Consider the following 24,513-nt stretch of genomic DNA (forward strand, 5'->3'; position numbering starts at 1 on the left):
CAGAAGTGGAGGATTTTTTTCGGATTTGCGGCGGCTTCGGCTTTCTCTTGAGTTACCAGTTTGTATAGGTAGGTGCTTCTCACTGCTAGTCCTTCCTGGATCAGAAAGGTTATGGGATTATTCCCCCAAGGTTGAAGGGTTTGGAGGTGTACTATGGTTTTGTATGGAACCTTGCGCATCCCCGGGGAATCAGCTTGTGCATTTTGAATAAAGCAAAGGGCAACTCCATGCTTGTCAGGGGATGCAATGCTTGGAAGCACCGTCTGGGGCAGTGTTTCTCAACCTTGGTAGCTTGAAGATGGGTGGACTTCAACTCCCAGAATCCCCCAGCCAGCAGCGCTGGCTGGGGGATTCTGGGAGTTGAAGTCCACCCATCTTCAAGCTACCAAGGTTGAGAAACACTGCTCTACAGGTCCAATTGTTTACAGTAGTCACTGTCATTTCCTGTGGTCTCTGATGGACAGTGAGTGAGATATAGCCAGTGTTCTTCCTTTCTCATAAGCAAACTACCCCAACTGAAACTTTTCCCCCTCTAAACATTTGAGATTCCGCCTCCCAACCTTTATTTCTTCTGTCTTCCGTTATGTGATTTTTGTATTGTAAAACTTGATAAGCCATAATGGCTGAGTTCAAACCACACGTTGAATGATGTATCGTTAACTTTTGTTGGGTTGTGTAATATACTAACTAAATGGTCCTTGATATACTAACGCAGGGGTCTGCAACCTTAAATACTCGAAGAGCCATTAGGACCCTTTTCCCACAGAAAACACTGGGAGCCACAAAATCTGGGTGGGCGTGGCCAACTCGATGTCACTCACTTCCACCAGTCAAATGACCCACCCCTAGCCACGCCTACCCAGCTGGTCATTAGGGCAGAGAACCAGTTGTTAAAAACACTGGGAACCACAAAATCGTTTTGACATCTCTCCCCCCTCCCTCCCTCTCTCTCTCCCCCTCTCTCTGTATCTCCGTCTCTGCCCTGGCCGCTTCTCCGTCTCTGCCCTGGCCGCTTCTCCATTCCCCACCGTCGCCCTTACCTTCTCAGGCCAGGCTAGGAGTGACTGGGAGGGAAGAGCGAGGGGTGGGGTCAGCCAGTGGTGAGATCACTTGACAAGGAGCCACAGCAGAGGGCCCATGCAGCTCCGGAGCCACAGGTTGCTGACCCCTGTACTAACCAGTTCACACCACACACTAGATGAGATGATGGTGGCTGGTTTGGGATTGAAGTATGTTGTGTAAATACTGTTCCTTGCAGAGGATTTAGTGTTTTGTACTGTTGGAACTAAAGCACACATATAGAGAGAGATCCATGTGGTCCTCAAGTCTTTCAATTTTTTAAAAAAATGGTATCTCCTGAGGATGAAGATTTTGAAGAGGGCGAACAGAGTTGAATCCAGTTAGTATTTCAGCAGGAAACTATCAAGCAATATACATTGGGCCTTAGGCTAGACAGGGAGATTGCAATTGAAAAAAAAACATCCTGCCAGAAGGCAATGGGAACACACACACACACACTGTTGTCAAGAAAATATGGATATGTACATGTAGTCATCAGGCCTTAAATGAGACTTTGCCAGCAACTATAAAGATATTATTCCTCAGCACAGAAAAAAAACAAGGAAGATTTAATATTCTTTCTTAATGAAAATGAAAGCACTAAAGAAGCAAATAAAACGTATCCAACAACAACAAACTGTTTATTTTTTTTGCAAAATATGGTGTTAACTAAAAGCTAAACAACCAGAAGATGTAATTTTATACTAACTCATTTAACAGACACAAATTGTACCAAGTTATAACAGTGCAATATTAAACAGCACTATTTACATACATATTTACAACTTATGTCTTTATATAAGTTATTTAACCTACTGCTCAAGAAGTTCAACACATTTGGTGTTAGGAAATAAGATTCTAGGTAATATAAAATAGTGAATAAAAATGTTAAAAGTATCCTGGACAAAAGTTTAGAGAGAAAAAACCAGATGATTTAAAGGGAAGACATAATCAGTAGACAAATTTCTTTGTAAACAATTTACTTGTTAAATGTGATGCAAACTAAAAAGAGACACGAGGGCTTTCTTTTTAGTATGCATTTCAAAGACACAAATTATGAACTTTGAACTAAAAAAATAGCTTCTTTAAAATTTCAAAGTGAAAATCAACAGAAATGGCTGAATTCAGACATTGTATTTTGAAACCTCTGAAACAGCAAGTCCTCATCTTAGGTCCCAATGTGTAAAAATCTAATTATCCTCTGCAAACATGAGCAAAGGTCAGTGTCAGAATTTCTAGGCTGCTATTTGTGGATCAAAATTTAAAAAGCATCCTAAATCATGGATTTTGGGGGGCTTTGCAACATTATCCTTCACCTGATGAACCAGATTTTTTAACTAATATTTTAAAGTAATCCTGATTAGCATTAATCATTGTTTTGTCAACACATGCCTGACAATAAACAATGGGCTAAAGCAGGAAGTATTAATATGAAAATGGGTAAATGAATATACATGACACATTTCTGATAATCTAAAACCATACTTCAGAAGATGACCAATATGACATTTAAAACTCAGTAATGATGCTGAAGACAGCTTTGATGAATTAAAACATCAATTGACAATGTAGCTGTTTGAAAATTTAATTTTTGTGCACAGCTCTAAATTGTCCTTGGGTGGTTACAATTTTCATGATTTGTAAAATATTAAGTAAACAATTTGGCAACTTCATGAGCCTAAAAATGTGGGGTAAATGCTACAAGCTATCCAAAGGAAAGAATGTACAAATCCATTCCAAAAGCAAGTCAAAATGCATTACGATTGAAAGGATTTTACTTCAGAAAAATGTGAATTTTAAATACAAATTTAATCTAAGTTGAACTTTTAGATTAATGTGACGCGCCAAATAAATTTGTTACAGCAAAAACACTGCTTATTTAACTGTACATAAAATAAACTATAATATTTACATATTATTCAGGATAAAGAATTTCACTTTACAATTGCTTCTTTTTGGCAGATTCTGTTTAACAAGAGGGAAATTGCATACTTGGAAAAACTTAATTTCCTTTGATATGGATTAAAGGATTTCCCATTTGTTTACTTATTGTCCATCTATGTTGTTTTATTTTTTTCAAAAAAACAAATAATATTTATGTAAAACTTATTGTTTCCTCTTGCGTTCAGATTCTAAGCAAAATTTTTCAAATGCTTCTTCAATTTCTGGATCCATCTCATCATCTTTTTCGTCATCATCATCATCATCATCAAAATATCTGCAATAAAATTCATGTTAAATACACAGTTTTCAACATTCAAATGTTAAAAACAAGCAAAAAAAGATAAATACAAATATTAATGTTATGATTCTGGCAAGCTCTCATTGCAAACTAAGTTTAAATTGCTTAAGTGCAAAGAAGTTCACATTTATAAATGTTAGCATCACTTATGAACAAGAATGGTCAATTTAAATTCCTAAGTACAAAACAAGTATTCTTTCCAACAGGAAACCACCTACATTCCAGCTGCTAAGGTCTCCGCTGAACATTCAAATATAAACAGGAATTTAAAGGATCCAAAAAACAGAAAATGATCAGATAAGGAACTGAACAGAAAGATAGAAATAATAATCTTAAAGTAGCTTTCTTGTTGTAGGGCCTAAAATATTATGAAAATATTCTTTTCAAAAGCAACAATTAGTAAAAAGAGCTCTGTAGATCTCTAAGGTATTGATTAACGTTATCATTTAGTAGAATATCAGCAAATAAAACTGAAAGCAGTAGTCAGTTGTATATAAAAAGTTCAAATACAAAAGTATTTTCAAAATGATAAATTTTGACAAAAATATTCTTGAAAAGTGATGACCAATTTAGGAATGTTAATGATCAAGCTAAAACGATTCTGTCTGCATCACAAGTTAGACTAAAATAAGAACTTACTGGTCTTCAGCTCCTGTTCCATTTTCTTCATATCCTTGAAACAAATCTTGCCTATCAAGAAGTTCTTGATATTTCTCTTGGTAATCTATAATATCAACATTTTATGAAGTACCACATCCAATCTTATTTATTTACTATATCTATTAGTAAAGATATTACAAATATGTATCCAATAGGCAAACATAATTTGGGTAAGCTCTTAATAGCACATTGAAATAATTTGCTTAAATGTATCATTTTATTATACTTCATCATGCTTATCCTGAGTTTTCTCTTCCCCTGGCTTTTCTTCAAATAATGTTTGCACTCAAGCAGCATAGCTCCTCATTAAAGAACTTGCAATATATTGTACTCTAGAATGGTATTCTCACTGCCAACAAAAGTAAACGTCTGCAATGCACAATAAAGTGGAAAGACACATTCTGTGCTTTAAACAATGAATCAAAAGCAATTAAGTGCTAAGCAATGGAAAGTTACACAAAGAAAAAAGAGATTGGGTATGGAATAAAGGGTGACTGAGAGCAATCATTGATTGATTAACTGTCATCAAGTAGTCTTAGAAATCCCATACATATAGTTCTTATTTAACAACCTTTTGCAGTTATGATTGTGGGGAAAAAGTAACTTTGTAACCAATCTTAAGCCTTGGTGGCGCAGTGGTTAGAATGAAGCACTGCTGACTGCTGGCTGCAGTTCAATTCCCACTGGTTCAAGGTTGACTCAGCCTTTCATCCTTCCAAGGTCAGTAAAATGAGGACCCAGATTATTGGGGGCAATAGGCTGACTCTGTAAACTGCTTAGAGAGGGCTATAAAGCACTGTGAAGTGGTATATAAGTCTAAGTGCTACTGCTAATCTTCAGATTTAAGAAAGGAAAATTGAAGTAAGATCGTAAGAACGGTTGTAATTACTTTGTTTAACAATCAAGCTGCTAGTCCCAATTGTGGTTCCTAAATGAGGATTACCTATAGATGGATTTTCTCCATAATGATCTGTCACAAAACTTTATATCTCTAGGTTTTACTTATCTTTGTTAATAATTTATCTACAAATGACAGAAACAGCAATGGATTCAATGTTCTGCTGATCTGACTGCAGACAATGAAATTAGCATGACGCTTAGAATTTCATCTGAATGGATAGAAAGCATTTTCTGGAACTTTTAATAAAGTTCTATCTATTTTTGACTGCCTTCTTTGAGAGCTATAAAATTTAAATTTAATTAACTTCTACTTTAGCTATTTTTTGCAAAGCAAATAGTTAGAACATACCTGGATCTGCTGCAGTGAAAGGCACACCCTCAGATGTGTAAAATGTTGGTTCATTCTAGAATTAAAATATGCTTTATTTATTTATGTTTCTATTTTTTAATCTTGTATGCTTTAACATTTGTATATCTATTTCAGTAAAGCTATCTCAGGGATAATCTACAGAAGAAGAATGCCAGTATACTTTACCATGAAGTAGTTAGGATCGTTTTCTGGAGTTGCTTCCCTGTACGTTGAAGCAATATGTACCCTTCCCCAATTACTTGACCGCAGTTCTACTAATTTTAATAGCATATGCTTTACATCTCTGTAACAGAAAAGTAGAAAATAAAAATCATTACGTTTACCATTAGAATACACCTAATTTATTATAGCTTCTCAAAATGTAAATAAAATTTAATGCTAACGCATTGTCAAAGAACCATATTTGTTATCAGTATTCTCATACATTAAATATAGGTATTAAATATGATACATGGCTTTGAAGAATCTACACCATTTAGGTTGGTTAAACAGAGTTATTTAAATTTAGCACTTCTGTTGATTTTGTCCTTTCTGCTGAGTTCAAGGACTCCAGCCTCTTTCCTTATCCCTCTTTAAGTGTACCATCGTCTCTGTAAGTGTAAATGTTTGTATAAGCATTTTCTTAACTCTAACAGTTATGACCAGGGGTCTCTAAACTTGGCAATTTTAAGACTTCTGGACTTCAACTCCCAGAATGCATGGCTGGCTGAGGAATTCTGGGAGTTGAAGTCCAGAAGTCTTAAAGTTGCCAAGTATGGAGACCCTGGTTATGACAAGCAGTTCTGGTCTTTCCCTAATATCTATTACAGGTGCTAATTCATACACGAGAAGTAGCCTAATGATCTAGGCAAGGTCTAGGTTAGCAATAGATCGTGCTGACATGCTGATTTTTTACAACAAATAAGAAAGACAAAGCGGATATCATGGATACCATGATCACTGCAGGACTAAAGACAAATGAAGTTTCTTTGAAGAGTGTAATGCAGGGCTAGTAAAAATGAAGAGTGTAATGCAGGGCTAGTAAAAATCATAGCCTGTAGAGAATAACACAGAAGGCTTTGCTCGTAAGCACAGGATAGTTTGCAAAGTTCATTTTGGTCTACCCGATTCTTTTTCTGCTTAAGCACAGAAATGAAAGAATAAAGAATGAATATGGAATTAAAATATAGAATTATTTAGGGAATATATGAAACTCTCAGGTTATTATTTGCTTTACTTATTAATCCAGAAGTTATCTAACCTGTGTCATTTTGTGGCACCCTTCTGATGCAAAGATAGGATGCTGCAAAATTACAGAACTACAAAAATTAAAATATCGTACAATGCCATGTGAGTTCATTGCAGTCTTCTAGTACACAGTATTAGTCTTAAAAAAATCATACAAAATATTATGTCACTGTTCAAAGTAATTGCAAGGAGATTTTAAAGAAGGCAAAACATATCTATTTCCTAGGATCCTCTAAACATTTTTTACTGTGTACATTTATTGAAAGATGTGTTATTTAAATATGACAGATATTTTAACACACACTTCACAGTCCATTTTTCCTACAATAAATGATAATTTTTGTAGGAAATGAGCAAGACAGCTACAAATTTAACTGTTCTTTTTACTACATTAGAAATGTAATAAACAGTTCAGTATAAGATAACTGAGAAACCACTGAATTTTCTTACTACCTGCTGCAATTTGCATCTAAGACAACATTTTCAATTTTCTGTATTATGTCATCCATATAAGGATTTCCTTTTTCTTTCCATGCATCTTCAAGGACAGATCCTGTCAACTGGGAAACAAATAAAAGCGATGACTGAGAACACTTGTCAGAGTAAACTAATTTGAAAAATTGAGTTGCATTCAGAATTGAATAAGAACTATGCTTTCTAACCTTTCTTCGACTACAGTCTAAGCTTCTTGCAAAGCTACTTTTATTTATATATTTATAAAATACGAATGACTGCTCAACTCATACCAAAAGTTAACAACAAATAACACCCCCCCCAACAAGCAGCACAATACATTAAAAAAAAAAACAATCGAAGCAATAAAATGGCAACCAGATTAAACTGCACTGCAACTCTATCAATTGATGCTCCACTTATCTGGACTCAAATGCTGGGGGAAAAAGCCAGGTCTTGACAGACATTCCAAAGGTCTGACGGGCCAGTGTCAGCCAGGTATTACGGCAATTTGTTTCAAAAGTAACCCCCCCCCCCGAAAATACATCACTAAAGTCCCAAAAGGTGTCGGTGTCGGGAGCAAGAATGGGCCTTACTGGAGCATCTGGGACAACCCTAGAGTAGGTATTCCTGCCTATAACCATGTCCTATATCATGTAGGGCTTCACAGATGATGTACGGAATCTTGAAGCCTTTTAGAAGCCAGTGCAGCTTGTGAAGTAGAGGTGTATTCATAACCACAGAAAAGCCTTTAACTACCTGAGCCACCACATTCTAGACCAAGAGAAACTTCCAGAAGTTCTTCAAGGGCAGCCCCATGTACAGTCCATTGTAGTAACCCAAATGGGAATTGATTAAGGTATGAGCAAGGCCCCCTGGTCCAGCAACTGGCACAGAAGACAAAGTTGTTCAATAACCTCCCTGGCTATAGCTGTCACCACTCTTCTGGCAGGAGTTGTGACCTGAGCAGATGCACAATGAATCTTGAGCCTAGTTCAAGAGTCCAAAATGTAAACTCTCAAATTCTTAGACCTCTGGGTCTCAAGACCTACTAACTGCCCTTCAAGATAGATCAATCTAGGAAAGTAAAGTTACGAATGCTAATACTACTTTTATTATAAGGTACAGAATCTTCAAAGTCTGAATACTTCAGGAGAACTATGTAAAATCCTGTCTAAAACACTTGGTTCAATTACATTTCTCTCTTTTTTGGGGTTTTTTTTTGTCTTCTAAGTGTTGTCTTGGTTGTGATTCTCCTGTTCCTCAAGGTTATTCCTTCTAGTCATTATGCCTACAGCCATTAATATTTGGAAGGGTTGGCTGAAGCCTATTCTTCCACATCCAGATACGGGAACAGAATTCTGGCAGCTTCGCTTGGACAGCCATGGGTAGAGATGTAGCTGGATTATCATCAGCATATTGAATGCTAGGATATCCAGTAATAGGACAGGTTATCCATGGACTACATGTAATATTCAACCTCCCATTTTTGCCAGGAGAGCTGAATGTACTTCCCCCAGGTAAAAAGAACACTTAATCACACCACAGTATTTATACTAATATTAATATTAATCAACACCCAAAGAGGCTCTATTAATAATTAACACAACTGTTTTTTTTAAAAAAATCTCAGAATAAAAATGTCTTACTTTCAATAGTTTTACTGCACAAATTAAATTGCTGTCCAGAGGATTTGAAAAAAGTGTATTTAATAGCTCATGAAGTCCAGTTTGAAGAATGTCAGCTCGAGTTACTTGACCTTTATTTCCTTTTACCTATAAATATGTAAAAATAACATCTGCATGAAAGTTTATAAAATCAATATGGAAATTAAAAACTATTTCAAGTTCTTGGTATTTTTCTATATTAATTGAATAGCTGATTATACAATAGAATGCTTTACCTCAAGAAGGCTATTTTTCTCAGTTCAAAATTTTTTAGCTGCCGTTTGTAACCCAGCAAAATCTTTTATTAAGAATCACTCTCAATAGTGAAATCGGCACCATATAAATTTAATAAACAAATAAAATTTAACTACCTGTTAGATTTAATTGAATGAGAGAACTCACAATTTTATACCTAAGAGGATATAAAAATACTACAGTAGCATGTTGCAATTGATTCTAGTGAAGGAGAAAAGTTTGATTCATGACTGTTGTATTGAAAGGTATCATTCTAGCAATAAAATGATCAGGACAATATGTACAAACATGCTACCACTTCATTTTTATAACAACATCTCTGGCTCCTCTTCTGAACTGTTACGTAAATAATAAAAATCTCCATAAATACAATTTATTTCTGGAAACATAATGGAAAATATGCTTTCTGCACTTTATTTTTTTTTTTTTTGATAATTTTTTTTTATTTTCAAAAACACAAACAAAACAAAACATAAAAACATAATCATTCCATACAATTATAGACAGTGTATCAGTCGGTGGTATTTTTGTGCTTCTCTTCTCTTCAATTTAACTCTCTGCACTTTATTCAATTGTTCATTTAAAATAATAATTTGCAAATTAGTACAGGAACACCTGGTGTTTTTTTTTATAAGGATGCAAGCATATGACAATTAAAAACAAAATTAAACTATAAGAAATACTCTAATAAAGTTTTAAATTTGTTCAGAGTTTTCCTATTTTCAATAAGTTACAATGCTCTACAGATGAATTCTTCAGCCATTTTCCTTACAAAATGTCTAGCCAGAATTATAGATTGTAAGAAACAATTCAACCAGAAAGAAATATTTTTTTTACCTCTAGATTTAGATAAAGTTCAGCCAAAAACAGCACAAATGCATGAAATCTTTTCCTCACAGCATCATCACCTTTGGCAGCTCCATCTCTATTTTCAAATTCTTTTTGACACCTAAAAGAGACAATTTTGTATTTATTGGTAAATTCATAAAATATGATTTAAAAACTGAGGCATATATAATGTTAAAGGATAACAGGAAAAAGATCAACATGTATACAATAATTTATCTATGGTTGCAAAGTAACAAAACATTCAAATAGATTATGCAGCTTGATTATATATTTTGTTGTTGCTTGGGATATCATTTCTGAACCCTTTTATCCCTGATGGCATGGTCAAAGTTTAAGAATCATCATAACTATCATCCAACACCACGAGTGTCAATAGTCTGCTTTAACATGACTAAAAAGGGACCCCAATAGTAAAATATGTAAACAATGATGGCTCCATGTAAAACTTTAATCTGATGTATTTAGGGGCAATAGCATTTCATCCCAGAATATCTGGTATGACTTTCACCCAGGAACAAATATGGATGTGGGTCTTCAGTACTAGGTAAAGACTCTCTTCCTCCCCTCCCCCCACAGGTAGCTTATTCTGCTCTCTGTGGCTGATATTTCATTAGAGGTTTTCCCCAGACTTGTCTCCAAAGAAAGAACAGAAAGCTGGTTGTTGCAGAAAACAGTATTGTAGTAGATTCTAGTACTATTCCCACCATTTTGACTTTCCACAAACTGCTAGAAATCTGTTTGTTCTCCCAAGTGTTTTTTAAAATGCTGTCTTCTTTTTCTTACTATACTTTGTTTTTAATGTTTTATCTGAAAGCTGCCTAGAGTTGCTATGGAGTTAAGCAGCCTCAAAATTGGGGGAAAAAAACATGTTTATAGACAAACACAGGCTTTATTTTCTTGACTTGATGATGTCCTCAAAGGCAACATTCTTGACCTTAGGGGGGAACAAAGGAGGTTCACCTAGTTTATCTGCAAGATGAGTCAGAGAGTATCTGTTTATTCTGAAAGAAGTAAACAGACTCTGAGTATCATCTCACTTTCATTAATATTCATTTATAAAGTTTACCTTTGAGAATATAAAAGCAAACAGCACAACATAATTGACATTCAAAATCTCAGTCTCTTGTTTTGCTTGTTCTTCCACAGGGCTCAAAATTCAAGTCTGTGGCAAGCAAACCTCCACATTGCTTACAATAATTGAAACAAATAATGTCTGATATAAGAAAAGCTAAAGATTTTTCCCTCTGAAATTTGCAGATGTTTTGATTCATTTTTAGTTAAGGTATTTTGTTCACTTGAAATTTCAAATAATATTTCTGGAAGAAGCAAGTTTGAAGAAAAGTGTTCTTCATTTTTAACAAAAGAGAAATGATTTTAAATGTTGAAACAATAGTTCTGAGCAATACATATCTAGCATACTGTATTATCATTCATTTTTTTTTAGCCTTTTACATAAGCTTGGAAAACAGATACTGCTGCTTTAAACTATTCTATTAATAATGAACATCTTAAGCAGCAACATTTTTCTTCATCCTTGATTGGAAGTGTGGAAAAATGGACTGCTTTAATGAATAGTAGAAAGGGCTTGTGTTAGCATGTTCTGTGAATTATTTTTAAAGTATGCAGAGCTCTAATGCAGAATACACACAGAATCAAGATTGACAGTCTAGTTTCTGTCAATGGCAGCTTCTTTCAATATAACAAGATCTGCAAACTTCCATTTCAACCTGATACAAGTATCTTACGAACTAAAGCTGGTAACAATGCATAGAGAATTAATTTTGAAATAAAAAATTGTCTTGAAAAGTTCTTTGGAAATATTGAATCAGAAGTTTTTTTCTATAATTCACTCACACACATACACACGTACTGACCTGGAAAGGAGTAATGTTCTGAAGTTGCCATTTTGTGGATTAATCGTGAGGTGATGAGAGAGATAATTGCATAGCCGTGCCCCAATATAGGAAAAATTGGGGACAGATGTAGCCTTTGAAAACAATCAGAAAAACAACCAGAATTAGACATTTTCAAAAGTTCTGTGGTGGTTGTATATTTTCTACTTATTTCAAATATAGGTAATATTCTGAATACTGTTTCAGGAATTTTAAGCGGCAAGTCTCTCTGGATTTTTGCTAAAACTTGACATCACAATAAAAACTGGATAGTCATTAATAGAACATTAAGGTTGTATTTGACTTCAGAATTGAATTTTAAGGTTGGGGCTTGAAAGAGTTTCTCAGAGATTTAGGAGTTCTTACTCTCTCATAAAGAGAGTAAGAAAAGATTGCTTAGAAGTTAGGCAATCCTTCCTTTAAACACATACGAATTCTCTCAAATTATTAGTTCACTTCTTTATGAGAGCCAGTTTGGTGTAGTGATTAAGACACCAGGCTAGAAACCAGGAAACGATGTGTTCTAGTCTTGCTTTAGACACAAAGACAGATGGCCTTAGGCCAGTGAATCTCTCTCAGCCTTAGGAAGCAGGCAAGCGGGAGCCACTTCTGAAATCTTACAGGGACTTGTGCAGGAAGTAGCAAAGAGTCAAAACAACTCAAAAGCATATGAACATTACTAGCAACACCTAATCTTTTACTTTATAACAATTTTGAAAACACATGTACATCAATCTGTGCCCAGCATTATGAATTCCTGAACCATTTCATTTTTTACAGATACACAGCTTCCTTTCCCTGAATGTCAATTTTTTTAATTGAGAAAACAAAACTGCCCTTGCTAGTTTCACTTTCCTTTAACAAAGAACAAAACCCATGCTAAAACAAAACAGAAACCAAATGCACTTAACATAACTCACCACAGAATATTTACAAACAAATGCTGCTTTGTAATCTCAAATGAATTCCCTAGTGGATTCATGTTCTCAATTCATATCCTTTGTCCTCATTTTCAAAATATACAGATGGTCTTAACTTTGGTATTTAAATGTTCTTTTTCTACAATTACTATCTTCCACAGTAAGTATTATTTTTCTACATTTATGCAGCAGACGTTTTCCAAGATTAAAAAACCAATTTCTTAAATGATGTACATATATAAGATAAACATATGTCTACAAGTAGTCCTTGACTTACAACTGCTCACTTAGCAAGTGCTTGAAATTTTAATGGACCTCCCTAGGGGATACTTACAATCTGAATTCAAAATTTCAACATTTCCCCTCACGGACACATGACTAAACTTTGGGCACCTGGCTATTAGGCTGCATTTATGGCCATTTGCAGCATTCCATGGTCACATGACCGGGGATTATGAGAGTTTTGCTGAAAATCAGCATGTCCTGTTTATGGCAAAACCGTGCTCATAGCAAACCTTTGATTTATTCAATGACCACTGCAAAAAAGGTCATATAATCGGGTTGACCAAACCATTTTATCATGGTCATGAGTTATGACTGTGATTGGCAAGCTCCGTTACGGCCATTTACTACCTTTATAGTAAAAGAATAGAGAGATGTCATGCTTAGAATACTATTTTGAAATTTACCCATAAAAAAACAATCTATATCTGGTTTGATTAGATAAAAAATGAGGCAATATTAACAAACATCAGGGTTTTTTTATTATTATAAAATACACCAAATCAAGAAACCAAGACTGACTGTCCTAATATCTACTATTTATTATGAAAGCATTGTAGAAAACCAACCTATTACTCTTTTATATCTAAAGTTTTCATGAATTTGTATTGAAATGGCATCTATGTACTTCTACCTAACTCCCCTCACAGAAACAAGGTTCAAAGGGGCATTTAAACTATTGAGTCTGCTTAGGTCAAGAATCCAAATTAAAGCGTCCTTGACAGATGGCTGTCTAAATTCTGTCTGATCATATCCAGAGAAAACAGCTTAGGTCTCCCTAGATAATCTGTTCTGGTCAAATTGTTTTCTACCATTCACTCAGAACCTTCTTTTCTTTTAACAGAAGACCATCATTCCATGCTATGCACTCAGGACTGATAGATAACACGTTCCAATAGAAGAGAATATATGAAGTTCAGGTTTGAACTATGGAATCCTTGGTGCTCTCTGAGCGTGGCTGTTTGCTTGCAGATGTTTCATCACACGACTAGATAATGTAAACCACTTAGAGAGAGCTGTAAAGCACTGTGAAGAAGTACATAAGTCTAAGTGCTATTGCTAATATCATGATCTCCCATCATGATCAACATCATGATCCTAATATTAGCTAATCGGTGATAAAACGTATGCAAGAAACAAAGAGCACCTAGGACTCCAGACAAAAGGTTTTTGCTGTCTTCTGTGTAACACATCTTGATAATTTTCACTATTTTTATTTGCTCAGTTTCAGTTTGTTCACATTTTTCTTAGGAGTCTAGAGCCCAGAATAGGACATTCTCCTGAAAATGAGACAGTGAAATAATTATTTTGTCTGACTGGAAATTATATTATTGTTGGTGCTTCTTTTTTCTCAGCAAAGTACTTTAGATCTTTATTGAATTCAATCTGTTTACAGCCCATTTCCCTACATCCCAAGATTGCCTTGGATACTAGCAATAATTTTCTCTGGAATTTGGCACATTCACAAGAAACCTAGAATCTGACTTGAATGAGTAAAATTCTGTTACTGCAATCATAGCATCCTAAATGAGACGAAGCTTCTAGCAGCCTAAAGATTCCAATGATATATTTATTTAATTTATTGCCACCCATCTGTTGAAGTGATTCTGGGTGGCTTATAAACTATTAAAATCTGATGTAAAATAATTAAGATTAAATAGAAATTAAAAATCAAGACCACCCAGGGATACAGGAGAGGATGGGTGGGGATCTTTTATCTATCCTGTCAGTCATTCTCAGCAGAGGGCACCACTCTTATCAGGATCCCAGACCAGCCAGCAGAGCCAGATTTTAAGGCTCTTCCAGAAGGCCAGGTCTGGACTTCACCTCTGGCAGGAAAATATTCCAGAGGACAGGGCCCACAGAAGGATCTTCTCCTGGACCCTGCAAGCCAAATTTTTTTTGAAAGACAGGATCTAAAATAGACTTCTTCTGCTGGAGTAGGACAGACTAATTCCATTGGGGTGAGATGGCTCCTCAGATATCCTGGACATAAAGGGCTTTAAAAGCATTAATCAACACCTTAATCATTCAACAACAGTGTTACATGTGCTACCTGAGGGGCCTCCAGAACTGTTTGTACTGCTGCGTTCTGCACCAGTGGTAGCTTCCAAATGTAGAGTGAGTTGTGGTCAACCAACTGAGAGATGACAGGGCATGAGTGACTGTGCAAAGTGCCTCATAATACTGGAAAAAAATATAGTGCTGGATTCAGTCCTAGGTTTCTTTCTCCTGCCCGTTCATAAAGAACTGGTAACTGGCATTTCCCTCTTCTCACTCTGCTAAATTTAATCCTGGCATTGCTGTATCGATATGATCTTGTATTTTATTTCCATCTATTGAAGTTTTAGCTTTCCTAGTTTTTATACCATTCACAAATTTGAAAAAAAAAAAAAAAAAACCCTTTTCTCTCTTTATCTGAGTCATTAGGGAATATATTTAATGACCAAACTACATGGCAGTCCATTTGAAAAATACTCTCTCAAAACAATGATTAACATTGTCTGTAAACCTTTCAAGTCTCCAAAGGATCCAACTAACATCCCATCCCATCCCATCTTCCACTAGCTTGCTAATAAGAATATCATGGGATATTTTATCAAATGTTTAGCTGACGTCCTGATGCGTTATGTCCATCCCATTTCCGTCATCTGCTAAGAAGTTATTCACCCTCCCCCACTCCACACACACATTAAAGAATTTGCCTAGCAAATTGCTTGGCAATGACTGCATTATTTTCAAGACACTAACATACTGATTTAGGATTTGAATTACAATCTTTCCAAATACTGATCCCCCACCCCTTTTTGAAAACAGATATTGCATTGCTTTCCAGTCATCTGACACTTCACACATTCTTCAGAATTTCTCAAAGATACTAATAAGAGGTTTGGACAGATCATCATCCAGGTATTTCATGGCACTAAGATGCAATCCATATGGGCTAAAAATTTGAACATAATTCAGAGCCAGTAGGTATCCCTTAATTCAAATTGAAATGTGCACCTTTTACTGCTTCTTTTCAATTGCCTACTGGAATCCATATTCTTTTCAAAAACAAGACAAAATAGATGCTGAATTTTGCTGTTCTTTTGTCATTTCCATTGAGGGGATGGTAAATTGTTTTCTTCTCTATTTATTTTGAATATATTAGCAGAAGCTCTTTTTATTATTGCTAGCATCCTTCACTTAATTCAGATAATTTTTGTACTTAAGCCTTCTGGACACCATCGCTACAAAATTGGACTATCTCTGTGCACTCTTGATGGTCCATTCCTTTTATCTATATATCCTTGTGATTTTCAGATTCTGTAAAAAGCATTCTGAGCACTTTAATATCTTCAACTATCTTTCTTTCTTTCTTTTGTTGGAACTATTTGCAATTTAATTTTAATAACTCAAATTTTAGGATTTTCACATTACCTTCTCCATAATAAAATGTTGCTATTGTTTCCCTATTATAATCCATTTTCTTGACATCCTAAATATGAATGTAAGAGCATTCAGCTTTAGTTTCTTCTAAAATAAATAATCTGCAAAATATATGGCTATTTTCCTTGCATGTTTCTGTTACTTCTGCTTTATATACAAAAACTTTCCTTTGGTTAGATTCTAATCAAAAACAGCTGATTCGCTGATGATTTTCTCCTAAAAATAATGCCTAGAAGTTTACTATACACTCTTTCCATTTATTTTCTTGAACAAAAATATTTGGTAACTATTTCTCAGTTAAGCTAGATTGCAATGTTCTTTCATATCAGGTGTTAAAACAGATAAAGTACACAATTAATTTGCTACTCAATATTCAAAAGAAATGCTTCCCTCTATTATTTTATATTGCACAACAAACCTTTTTTCATCTCAAAATTTCCAATTGGTCTAAGCTTTTAATTATTTGAGGTAAAGATTTTATTGCATTACTTATTTACTTATTTTAAAGATTTATATGACTACCCAATTTGCAAAAATGAGACTCTCTGAGGCATACAGTAATAACATCCAAAATTACAATAACCATTAAAAGGTAACATAATTGTCAACACACCTGTTACACCTACCTGCAAGATGAACCCCATTCTGCCCCTAACATCTGAGGAAAAACCAGGTCTTCAAAGTTTTCCTAAAGGCTAGAAGGATTGGGGCTAGTTGAATCTTTGGGGGTGTGTGGGAGGGAGAGGAATCATTTCACTAGGCAGATGTGAAAGCAGAGAAGGCCCACCTCCTAAGTCCCATGAGATGACCCTGTTTCAAGGGTCCCTTGAGAGTTGGGCGGCATAGAAATGCGACAAAATAAATAATAATAATAAATAATAAGGGAGGGACCTGGAACACGAGCTCTCTGTTGAGGCATGTTTGGACAGGCAGAAAGAGGTTCCTCAAATAACTTGGTCCTGGGCCATGTAGTCCCTTGCTTTATTTACATAAATTTCTAAAACCATAGCTACCCAACACATTACCTGTTGATATATGAGTTCAACAAGTTCTTGTAAAGCTTCGTATGTAGTCACACAGCCATTTAGAATTTCTGCAAAATGTACTATTTCAGTTTCAAAACAGGCTGGCTGCGCTGCAAGATGATTCAGAAAATCCTGCACATATTCTGTTGAAGTTGGATATCCATCACAGTCATCTTCTAAAGAAGATTCCTAAAAATAATTATCAATTTGAATTGGTTCATTATCATTAATTTAGACTTAAAATTTCTCTATATGTTGAGTTTAGTATTCAAGGAATACTAATGGAATGACATTAATTTTAAACATTTTAGTTTTTAAATCTACATCACAAAGGAAATTTTGTTTGAATGAAATAGTTATTCTTTTAAGAGTGAATGCATTTCCTAATTTTTTAAAATAAATTTATAATTTTTTTTATTTAGATGGAACAGGTAGAGAGAAATTCTTAATACTTACAGTATGATTTGGGGTATATCCTGATGGGTAAAATTCAGGAGCATTTACTGACAGCTTTGACATTACCACTGGAGCCACAACCACCTGAGGTTTAGTTACTGCTGAGCCCGGATTTTTTTTTTCTGGTAATGATGCAGGTCTTGCTGGCTCTGAAAAAATATACAAAACCTAATTAAATAGCTTTCATATGCTGCACTATATGTCAATTTAAAACTACCGTTATCTATTCTGGAAGCAGACAAATACAATCTGCCATTATAAATTACTAGCTCAGCAAATAATTAGGGGATATGTAATTATAAAAAATTATATAAATAAACCAGTAAAATATATTAAGTGTATTTATTGAACAGGTGAACGAGTGGTGCAGTGGCCTAGAGGTAGAGCTCTCGCCTCACAATCAGGAGGCTGTGAGTTTGATCCTAGGTAGTGGCAGATATTTCTCTCTCTGGGCACAACACTCTGCCTTAGCGACAGGAAGGGCATCCGGCCAGTAAACACTCAGCTCCATTCAGTTGCCCTGACTCCACCCTGATGTAAGGGATAACGGGGTCATTAAAAGACAAGACCAAAAAATAAAAAAATAAAAAATGAACAGGTGAACCTTCACATGTGACAGGATGTCACATTCTCTCCTTCCCTCCTTATACACCCTCAAAATCCACTATAGAGCTGTTGTAAGGCACCTGAAACTAACGGAAACTGCTTCTGTAAACAGAAAAATAGTGAGATGGATTTCACTTACTATTTTACTGTTTTTACTATGGATATGTCAACCTTAGTGATAAATTCCTTCCAAGATATTTTACAATATTAGACTCCTTAACAGTAAAAAGCAATTAAAAATCAAGAAATATTGCCTCACTAGGCAATATCTGAAGCACTACGAAAACAGGGGGCAGAAAGTTTTCAGGAACAAGAGTTGGTTTAATAACACATCTAAATGAAGCAAGAACTCCTTGAATGTTCTGTGACTCTGGAGCTACTGCTGAAAAAGTGGTTATCTAGTACCCTCTGATCTTATCTATTGAAGTTATATAATGCATGTGAGTACATGCTGACATCAGAGTCTACTTTATGAGAATGGTGAGGCATTCCTACTCTCTCCTCTTACTCTGTTGGGACTTTCTCCTAGCATATTTGTTTAATTTACTGACTGAATTTCTAAAGCCTGAGGGTGGGGGAACAATTTTTAATTTTTTAAACATAACTTTGAACATTTATAAAATAGTCAAATATATGGGAATTGATAGTCAGCTGCTCTCCTTTTTCTATCAAATGCCATCATGGGATGATAGTCTAAATGGAGTTGGTTCTAACACTTTAGTGGAAGTAGTAGCAGTGAGAGAACTGTATATACATATTTTTTTACTTAAGCTTCATTACTTGACTATATTCCCAGCTTCAGAAGAGCTCTATTAACCCTGTACCAAAAGTGGCCAATTAAAGATGATGATGAGCAGGACATGAAGATACCATTTTTCATTGTCGCTCCAGAATATATAATAAAGTCAGCTACCTGTATTTCATATAGTTGTCAAGATTAGTAGCCATTGGTAGATATATCTTTCACGTATATTTTAACGAGATTTGTTTTTAATTTTAAATTTTTCTCTATTTTTATTTTATACAATTTTTTAAATTTATAATTGTTAAAAATATATTAAATTACTTAATTTCAATCAGATTCTGCTCCTCTGACTCCCTTATACAAACTTGCATTGGTTTCATATTTCATATGATATATATTTGTATATTTCATACACATATTTCTCCTTCCCATCTATATTGTTATCCTGGCAGGATGAATCTAGTTCTCACCAGTATTCTGGTGGAGAGTCTGAAAGGAAATGCATCCTCCTCTACATATTGTTTTTTTTCTCCTTTAAGGATAGTTGAAGCAGAACAGAGAGAATTCTCCCAGAGTTTGGTCAAATAATCTCACTGTTGACTAACTTTGGAAAGGATTGTACTAAATTACAAGAATGGTCTCTGAAAGTAATGAAAGCCCTCTGAAATTAAAAAGTAATGGGAGTTGAAAATGACTTCATTTCACAGTCCTCTACTGAAATTAATACAACACACATATAAGGAGTGGTTCCTGAGAGGATAAAAATGGCCCATAGCAGTGGAAATGGTTGATATCTCTTTTCTAGGTAACAGTAATTCTGTTCAAAGACTGCTGTCTGCAAGAATACATATGATGGCGCTGTAAGAATCTTGCATCAATTTTCAAGATGCGTGTCAGTTATGCCCATTCTTGGACCAACGTGACCTTCTCAGAGTTACCCACAATACCCACAATTTGGTCACCTCCCACCTGGATTATTATAATGCACTCTACATGGGGCTGCCTTTGGAGAGGGTCCAGAAACTTTGGTTGGTTTAGAATGCAGTGGTCTGCAGTTTTACACAAATCTAGACTTGTGCATGTGTCATCTCTTTTGCAGGAACTGCACTGGCTACCAATCTGCTTCCCAGCACAATTTAAAGATACCGGTTATCACCTTTAATACCCTACATGGCTTGGTACCAGACTATTTGAAGGACCACTTCTTTCCCTTTACATCTACCCAGCCCACCAGGATGGAAAGGCAAGATATGTTATGAGTTCCATCTATTAGGGTGTTCATTTGAGGGACCATGAAAAAAGGCTTTCTTGGTGGTGGACCCTTCTCTATAAAACATCATTCTCTTGGAGGAATGAATGGCCTCCATCTTGTTGCTTTTATGAAAGGCCTTGAATAAATGATTTTTGTCAGTGGGATTGGGGATGAATGAATGGAGATGGAGCCAATCAAGGGGTTGGTTTGTGTGGCTGCTGCCATGGGGGCGGGGGCGATGCGTATGGGTTTTTATGTTTGGATTTTTAATGTTGGAAGCAGCCAGGGATCACCTAAATAAATACATTTAATTATAAATAAGGGGTATTTGCATTTTTAGAATTCAGTATTAGAATCTGTGGTAATTTAAATGTAAATTGCTATCAATCAGAGGAAAAGTTGTACTAATCTTATAGTCCAAGATTTTTCTAAAAGTTTCTAAGAGAAAATATTTCTTTGCAATTTTGAAATCAATGGAGTAGAATAAACCCAGTGACCCTGACTCTAATCCAAATTTAACTGGAACATCTACAGAAGATTTCAACCTTAAGAAAATTATTGAATCAGTGTGAAATCTGCAAGTCACAAAGAAAAATACAATTTTAAAATACCAAGTAATAGCTGACTATCATCATTAATTCTGTTCACATACTGTTAAAGTACATAAAGTACAGTGTCACTTCAAAACTGCAAAATAAAATCATAGTGCATAATGATTTATGTCTATATAGTACAGCAAGCTAATGCAGCTCTTTTCCAACAGCATCCCAAAGACTGAGGAATTATTGGATAGGTAGAATATCTGGCTGATTACCTGAATCAAAGAATCTTGTCCTTTTTACCTCCTCCAGAATGCTGATTGTAATGCCAATCAAAGAGCACTAATCTAGGAAGGCTGTTTACACTGCTGTAGAATTGTTTAAAGGCAGTTAATACCCAATGGACTTCTCTGCCCTACAGCCTTCAACCTGTGTACATCTGATGTGGAGCCAGAAAACAGAAGCAGAAGTTACGTTAGCTACTAACTGGGACTGAGTGGCGAATAGCATCATGCATTTTTGCCACCAATAGTGTATGTGTGGGGGTCATTCTTACACTAGAGTACTGATGACATTATCCACCAAAATGCAAATGTTAATATGCAACACCCCTCTTATGAAAAGATAAACAGTCCAGATTGTAATATACGATATAATCACAAGATAACATTTTTGTTTTAAAATGCTACCTCTTCCATCCGAGGACAGATCCTTATACTGCCTGGCTTTAAATATTATTTAAAATATACTGAAATCCTTCAATGTCGGAAAAAAGGAAGTCAAACATTGAGCATCCTTCCAATACCTAAGAAGATATGAATATTAAAATGAAAGGTAAAAAGTACAAATAGGATGGATCAAGAGCAATACTGTATTTTATTTATTTATTAGATTTGTGTGCCACCCATCTCGTCTAGAGGCAACTCTGGGTGGCACACAAACATTAAAAACCAATAAACATTAAAATGATAAATAATAATAATCAAAAGTTGTATAGATACTATTTTCTGAAAAAAAATAGCAATCAATTTATTTTAACAGTATTTTAAAAAGCACATTATCTCATGATTAGTTTAATAGTGCCATAAATATTTATGCTATTTGACAAAATTGAATAAACTATCCCTCCCCAAGGAATAAAAAATGCCACAGCAGGCATTTATTGAAAACACACGTTCTTCTGACTTTTTCACTCACATTTGTAGCTTGATAATATCCTTGTAAAGTACAAGAATGGTGAAGTCCTAGAGATGGGAACGCCTGGAAAAAAACCAGAAAAATTGGGGAAAAAACAGTTTTTTTCCCCATTTGTCCAGAATCTGAACTATTGAGAGCTATGAAGGATGGTCCAGAACATTTTCAAGTAAGTGAACAAATCAAAGTTATTTAGAAATAAGCTACAGGTAATGATTTTAATAGAATTTGCTTCTCAATCAGAGTGCAACATGTAAACATGGTTTACACAGGTTTTACCTAGATTGCTATTTATTCTTAGTGTCTTATTGTACATTGTAAAATTGATTTAAATATAAATTCAGTTTATGTCTTTTACATGCCTAGAATAGAATTACTTGAGTATCTTAATTTTTTATTTGGATTGATTAAATATAGTTGTACTAAGTTTAATGTATCCCTAAAAACTTGAGTATTCAGAATTAAGTTTAGGATTTTTTTTTGTATTTTTATTCACATGTTTAGGATTTCACAGAGCGAACAATATACAAATTTGGAACTAAATTCTACTGATTGAGCAAAATGATGTCCATTTGGCCTAAAATTTAGCATCAGGAAGGCAAAAATAAAAATAAGTTATTTATTTATAATAAACCCCTTATTAAAAGAGTACTGTCTTCGTATTTATATTCCCAGGAGATATAGGCATGAATGGGTTCATGCATTGAAAAGGTCAAATCATACATACCTCACCAGAAGTTACACAAATATAGATCAATGACACATTGTTACAACCCTACAATATCTATTCCAGGGCATTTTAAAGGGCAATCTAAACAGAGGAAGGAGTATTCAAGGAATAGGATTGCTAACTGCAGCTGAAAGCCAGTCAGTCATTCTACAATATCCATAGCTATATTCATATAAAATGAAGCTAGACAGCCTTTCGTTAAGTTAATAATTCGATTCCTTCTTTCCTTCCAAGTAAAAAAAAAAAAAAATCAGCTTTCTACGAGCAGAGATGTTTCACACTACAATTTATAATCGTTTATTCGGAAGTCCCATTACATCCACTGGCAATTAAAACGAAAGCGAAGCGTTATCTAAGAATTGCCCCCCCCCTAATATTTGCAAAGCTCACGTTTGGATCTCATCTGGTGAAACGGCCAAATCTCACGCAAACTGCACACCGACAACACCCCCCACCCACCCACCCCCACCAACACAACACAACTTTAAATGCGATTTGATCGTTCACTGTTATCAAGGACTACAGCAAAAGGCGGCCGGGGCTTAAATTAAGGCGGCTGCGTGTTTTATTTCTTTGAAAAAGCAGAGGTAAACCTGGAGTATGTTTTAGTATGTTGCCACACAACTGCAGAGCTTGGAGACCGAGGAATGTGGCGAGCAACTCAACAGGGGCGTCGAGAGACATTTGGAAGCGGGTGGATGAAGGCAACCTCCCCACCCCCACTCCCCCATAATGGTGCATTAAGGAGGGGAGGGTGGGGGGGGGCGTGGGACGGCCTTTTTCTCACCAGGCGGGAAACGGTTCCCCAGCGGCCCATCCCTGGAGGCGAGAGCGGACTGAGCCCCCCCCACACACACACATTTCCTCCACCCAAACCAAACCAAGCCACAGAAACTGGGCTGCTGGAGCGAAGGGGACCCGGGGGGGGTGTGGGGGGGGGGACGACGGCGGAGCGCAGTACCTGAGGCGGCGTTGGTGCCCGGAGGCGCTGTCTTGGGCGGCCGGAGAGGCTCCTGAGGACGCGCGAAGCTCTGCTTCAGGAGCTGTTCGGGAGTCCCGAAAGTGCCTCCGCCGCCTCCGCCTCCGCCCCCCAAGCGAGCCCCGCTTTCCGGGGCCAATGGGGCACCACCCCCTCGGCCTCGACCAGCGCCGGGAGCCCGGTCAAAGCCGTTGTCGGACATATCAGCTCTCCACAGCCTTTGCTTCTTTCGAGTGGGGAGGGGGGGGCAGCAGCAGGGTCCGGGCCGCCCGCCGCCCTCGCCCCGCCGCTCTTCGTCCTCCCCACTCCGCTTCCCCGCTTCTGGTCGCAGACGCGCCGGGCGAACGAGAAGCAGAGCGGCTCTAAGCGATCCCCGCCTTTTGCGCACAGCGCCACCTAGCGCTCCGGAGGCCTCTGCCAGGACGTCGCATTAACAATCCGGCAAGTATATTACTGTACACAGTACTGTACACACACAAGCGAGTTCCCTCCAAGGCAAGGGCCTGAGCTCGCAGCGCCCTCTGTTGGCACAGCGGAGGAAGCTTCTTCCGGTTTCGAGGCTGCCGCTGGGGAAGCCAACGTTTGCTGAATGCGCTATAGGGGACGGTCCCGGAAGGACGCTTAGCCAGTCTGCATCAAGACTAAGCCAAAACAAAGCAAAGCCTTTTGCTTACAACTTTTTACTAAATTTTCGGCGAACTAAATTTATTAGATCGATGTGCCAATCCAATTCAGTAAAAATAAGCGAGAAAACAAAGAAGATAAAGGCAATAAAGTCT

The 24,513-nt window shown here is 36.2% G+C and overlaps 1 protein-coding gene across 1 annotated transcript; it reads right to left on the reverse strand.

Annotated features, from left to right (window-relative positions):
• Nucleotides 1-1,674: 1,674 nt before the first annotated feature.
• PAIP1 (poly(A) binding protein interacting protein 1) lies at nucleotides 1,675-24,203 on the reverse strand. The gene is made up of 11 exons (XM_034440834.3): nucleotides 23,717-24,203; nucleotides 17,690-17,838; nucleotides 17,234-17,422; nucleotides 11,557-11,669; nucleotides 9,671-9,782; nucleotides 8,561-8,686; nucleotides 6,912-7,018; nucleotides 5,397-5,514; nucleotides 5,211-5,265; nucleotides 3,941-4,025; nucleotides 1,675-3,277 (listed from the first exon to the last, which is right to left on the reverse strand). Exons 1-11 carry the CDS (start codon nucleotides 23,934-23,936, stop codon nucleotides 3,166-3,168), a joined length of 1,386 nt encoding a protein of 461 aa, XP_034296725.1. The 5' UTR covers nucleotides 23,937-24,203; the 3' UTR covers nucleotides 1,675-3,165.
• Nucleotides 24,204-24,513: the final 310 nt, after the last annotated feature.

This window comes from Pantherophis guttatus, chromosome 2 (assembly GCF_059756535.1).
Source record: "Pantherophis guttatus breed Tessera chromosome 2, ASM5975653v1, whole genome shotgun sequence".
In the NCBI taxonomy this organism is placed as follows: domain Eukaryota; kingdom Metazoa; phylum Chordata; class Lepidosauria; order Squamata; family Colubridae; genus Pantherophis; species Pantherophis guttatus.

What these genes read in the sequence shown, in the direction of transcription:
- PAIP1 (XM_034440834.3), bottom strand. Translation starts at nt 23,936, where the DNA reads ATGTCCGACAACGGCTTTGACCGGGCTCCCGGCGCTGGTCGAGGCCGA. An exon ending in GATATACCCCAAATCATACT is followed by an intron (nt 17,423 to 17,689) that starts GTAAGTATTAAG and finishes AATTATTTTTAG; the next exon opens with GAATCTTCTTTAGAAGATGA. An exon ending in TTTCACTGCAGCAGATCCAG is followed by an intron (nt 4,026 to 5,210) that starts GTATGTTCTAAC and finishes TTGATATTATAG; the next exon opens with ATTACCAAGAGAAATATCAA.